The following is a 4344-nucleotide window of genomic DNA, read 5'->3' as shown; positions in this document are numbered from 1 at the left end:
CAACGAAAAAATATAAAAATATAAATTATGACTATAATTATCTCCCATATAATCGCTATAATAAATATCACGAACTCTTTTATTCATAACTTGATCTGAATAATTAAACAATTAACACAGGTCGTAAAGCCACGTGCCCTCTATTCTTAGGTTTTGAATGTAACAGCGTGCGCCAGCTATTATTTAATTATTAAATATGACGTAATTGACACGCTTTTCATTATTATAAAACGATTTTTTAAATTTGAAATCTTTAAAAAATACTCTTAAGTTTTAAAATGGAAAACTATATTTTTAAATGCTAATTTAACTAAAATTGCGGGAGTTCTTCATAATCCCAACGATCAGCATGTTTAAAAATTAACATGCTTAAAAAAGTTGAATTCAACAAATTTATAATTGTCGATAGAACGTGAACTTTTAATAATTTATTAAACTTAATAGCGTCACCAACACAAATTAGATAAAATGCGGTTTCCTCCAACCGGTTTTATTATAGCAAGTTTATTTAGTTATAAGCATTATGAACGTATAACAAACGTGTTCTGTCTTAAACTGGTAGATATTTATTTTCAAAACTTGGTGGTTATGATTTTTTTTAATATAAACCCTCTGTATATATAAATGGTGTATTTGCCTCATGTGTTCATAAAACGGGTTTCGGGCTCCTAGTTTGACAGCAGAGAAAATTTAGAGATATCTAGAAATCAGTTGATAAACCGTAATTATGAGTACTAGATTTGTAAGTAGATTATGTTATCTTCAGTTTTGGACTAAAATCTATGTGGCATTCATGAATTGTGATTTATGAAAGTATATAACCCTATACAATCTGATTCAAATACAGATCTATATATTTCGTTTCATTTTTTTTATACTTTCGATGGCCTATACTACAGATCCTATTTCGTTTCGTTTTTTCATAGTTCAAAATTTCGTTTTATATGTCTATACTACACTAGGATCTGGAAGAGGTGTTATACAACCCGTGTTCTGGCTGATGTGAGGGATAAGCCAATCAAACGGTCTGTTACGCCGGGTTTTTGGCGAGAGGTGCATAGAACTGTGGGTAACCCACTAGAAACATCAACGCTGATTGGTTAATCAAATATCTGACGTCATTGGTCAAAAGCTGTTCGCATGACCTCTGAAGCGACCTCCCACTACAATCGATCAGATGTTCATGTAGTATAGGCCATGGACAGTATAGAAAAAAACGAAACGAAAGATAGATCTGTATTGTAAAAATTAAGAATTAAGTGAAATAACAAGAAAAGTGAGGAAGGGTGCCCTTGGGATAGACCATGACATATACCACAAACATAAATAATGGTCTATACATATACAGAAATTGGTTGTACGGGGTAAAGGTGAAATAATCAAGCTGATAAAATGACTAGTATGAATACCTGGTGTTTCATTGCCATCTAATTCTAAATAAAAGCTTTATGGACTGATAACGGTGAGTGTACCCTCGTTGTAGTTAATAAACCTAGTGAATGATATCCATAAAGCTGACTTATTTTATATTCTTGTTTTTTTTTCCAGATTTTACTATCTGTGGTTTTCAGTTCTGTGATTTTAATCGAAGGAATCAGAGTACAATATAATGAACGCAACCATGATCTTGAGGAGGCTGGAGTTCAAACTCGCAACAAGAGACAAGCTAATTGGTGGAATGCCCCGGGAGCGATGGGGGCTGCAATTGACCCCAATGCCCCGGGAGCGATGGGGGCTGTGTTTGACCCCAATGCCCCGGGAGCGATGGGGGCTGTGTTTGATCCTAATGCTCCGGGGGCGATGGGGGCCGCATTTGATCCCAATGCCCTAGGAGCGATGGGGGCTGTGTTTGATCCCAATGCTCCAGGAGCGATGGGGGCTGTGTTTGATCCTAATGCCCCAGGAGCGATGGGGGCTGTGTTTGATCCCAATGCTCCAGGAGCGATGGGGGCTGTGTTTGATCCTAATGCCCCGGGAGCGATGGGGGCTGTGTTTGATCCTAATGCTCCAGGAGCGATGGGGGCTGTGTTTGATCCTAATGCCCCGGGAGCGATGGGGGCTGTGTTTGATCCTAATGCTCCGGGGGCCATTGGAGCAGCTTTCGATCCAAATGCTCCAGGTGCAATGCAGTTCGCCTTTGATCCGAATGCTCCGGGGGCCATGGGGGCGGTATTTGATCCTAATGCACCAGGAGCCATGGGGGCCGCGTTTGATCCTAATGCTCCAGGTGCTATGCAGTTTGCATTTGATCCTAACGCTCCTGGGGCTATGCCAGCGGCGTTTGACCCTAACGCTCTCTGGGCCATGCAGTTATATAACCCGACATTAGTGAATAATCCAGCAGCTATGAATGCGCAACCTGTACAGAACGCCCAGTTCGCCGCTTTGAACAATCCAGCTGCTATGAATGCGCAACCTGTACAGAACGCCCAGTTCGCCGCTTTGAATAATCCAGCTGCTCAGATGAATGCTCAAGTTGCCGCGTTGAATAATCCAGCTGCTCAGATGAACGCCCAAGTTGCCGCGTTGAATAATCCAGCTGCTCAGATGAACGCCCAAGTTGCCGCGTTGAATAATCCAGCTGCTCAGATGAACGCCCAGGTTGCCGCGTTGAATAACCCAGCTGCTCAGATGAACGCCCAAGTTGCCGCGTTGAATAACCCAGCTGCTCAGATGAACGCCCAAGTTGCCGCGTTGAATAACCCAGCTGCTCAGATGAACGCTCAAGTTGCCGCGTTGAATAACCCAGCTGCTCAACAGAACGCCCAAGTTGCCGCGTTGAATAACCCAGCTGCTCAACAGAACGCCCAAGTCGCCGCGGCAAATAAAAAAGGTGGCAGAAAAAATAATAGAACAATTTAATGAATTATTGAGGTTCTGTTCTATCAATTATTTTTTTGTTTTAATGGTGTTTGTGTATTTTTACATCCTAAAAAATAAATGAATTTTTACAAAATGTTTTATTTTCATTTTTTATATGTTTATTGTGATGTTTTTTCGAGTTTTAAATACATTGATCTGTTTAGTGTAGTGTTTAATGGTCGACAGTGAGATTTGGGGTGGTTGGGGCAAATAAAGGGAGGCAAATTGAACAGCCAGACATCGGTATCGCATTTGTAGTACATTTCCCGCGATTTAATTCTCTATTTTGAAAACAATCAAATGATATCGCTATTTTGCATCATTATGTTGTAATATTATGTGGTGGAATTTGGGTGGTATCGGGGTGGTATTGGGTAGATCGTCTTAGTATTGCGATACTATAACACTATTGTAATTGCTTAAGTAATGAAATGAAATGGGGTTTAACGTCCTATTGTTCTGCTCCTGACTGGGCTAATGAAGACGGGTATGCGCCATACAGAGTGCTACGAGGGAAATTGTGCCCGGACAGCGGCACTACGGTCTACTCTTACATGGAATTCCAACTGGCAAGGGAACTTTATGTACACGCTAATGTGTACACGAGACCTCGCTTTTTCGTCCCATACGAACGGCTAGACATCTGTCCTTGTCAGGCCCTCCGTCCTGCACCACCCACAAGATGAACTTTCCCAGCCAATGTAGGTACGAACACTCGACCTCCTGGCTAGTGAGCCAGCGTCTCACCCACTTGGCCACCGTGGCCCATAATTGCTTAAGATAATTGCCTTATTAAGAATCGCTTATTTAGGAAATTCTATGACTACTGTCTCATTACGCTTTGGGTCAATCTGATTAAAACACAGATCCTATTTCGTTTCGTTTTTTATAGTTCAAAATTTCGTTTTACTTGTCTTTACTACACTAGGATCTGGAAGAGTTGTTTTATGAATAGTGTGAGGTATTAATCAATGAAACGATCTGTTGTGGCGAGCTTTAGGCGTGTTTTGCACGGAACTGTGGGTAATCCACTAGTAACGTCAATGCTGATTGGTTAATCAACTGTCTGACGTCATAGGTCAAAAAGCCGATCGTATGACCTCTGACGTGACCTATCGCAACAACCGGTCAGATCTTCATGTAGTGAGGCCATCGAAAGTATCAAAAACAAAACGAAATATAGATCTGTATTTTAATCAGATTGGCTTTGGGTAAGTTTTTGGATGGATTTGCCGCTCTACAAATGGTCCAGAGAATTAGGGGTTGGGGGGGGGGTCAAAATAACATTTTGGAATAATTAGATGTCCTTAAACCAAAATGGCTGAGTGAAGTGAATTGTACTCCATTTTTATTTCTAAGAATTGGCTGGGAAGGAGAAACTCATTCGTGACTAACGATAAGCACCAAAAGCTATGATGACATCTGGATTAGCAGATATTTTACGTCACTGGACGGTGCATCATAATGATGTGTGTCATAATA

General features: G+C 40.9%; 1 protein-coding gene across 1 annotated transcript; it reads left to right on the top strand.

Annotated features, from left to right (window-relative positions):
- Positions 1-632: 632 nt before the first annotated feature.
- On the top strand, positions 633-2956 carry LOC126825656 (collagen alpha-1(III) chain). The gene is made up of 2 exons (XM_050555400.2): positions 633-742; positions 1549-2956. The coding sequence occupies exons 1-2, from the start codon at positions 728-730 to the stop codon at positions 2860-2862; spliced, it is 1329 nt and encodes a 442-aa protein (XP_050411357.1). The 5' UTR covers positions 633-727; the 3' UTR covers positions 2863-2956.
- The last annotated feature ends 1388 nt before the right edge of the window (positions 2957-4344 follow it).

The sequence above is a fragment of the Patella vulgata genome, chromosome 1 (assembly GCF_932274485.2).
Source record: "Patella vulgata chromosome 1, xgPatVulg1.2, whole genome shotgun sequence".
NCBI lineage: Eukaryota > Metazoa > Mollusca > Gastropoda > Patellidae > Patella > Patella vulgata.
Note: the sequence above shows the minus strand (reverse complement) of the source record. Positions and strands in the feature narration are given on the sequence as shown.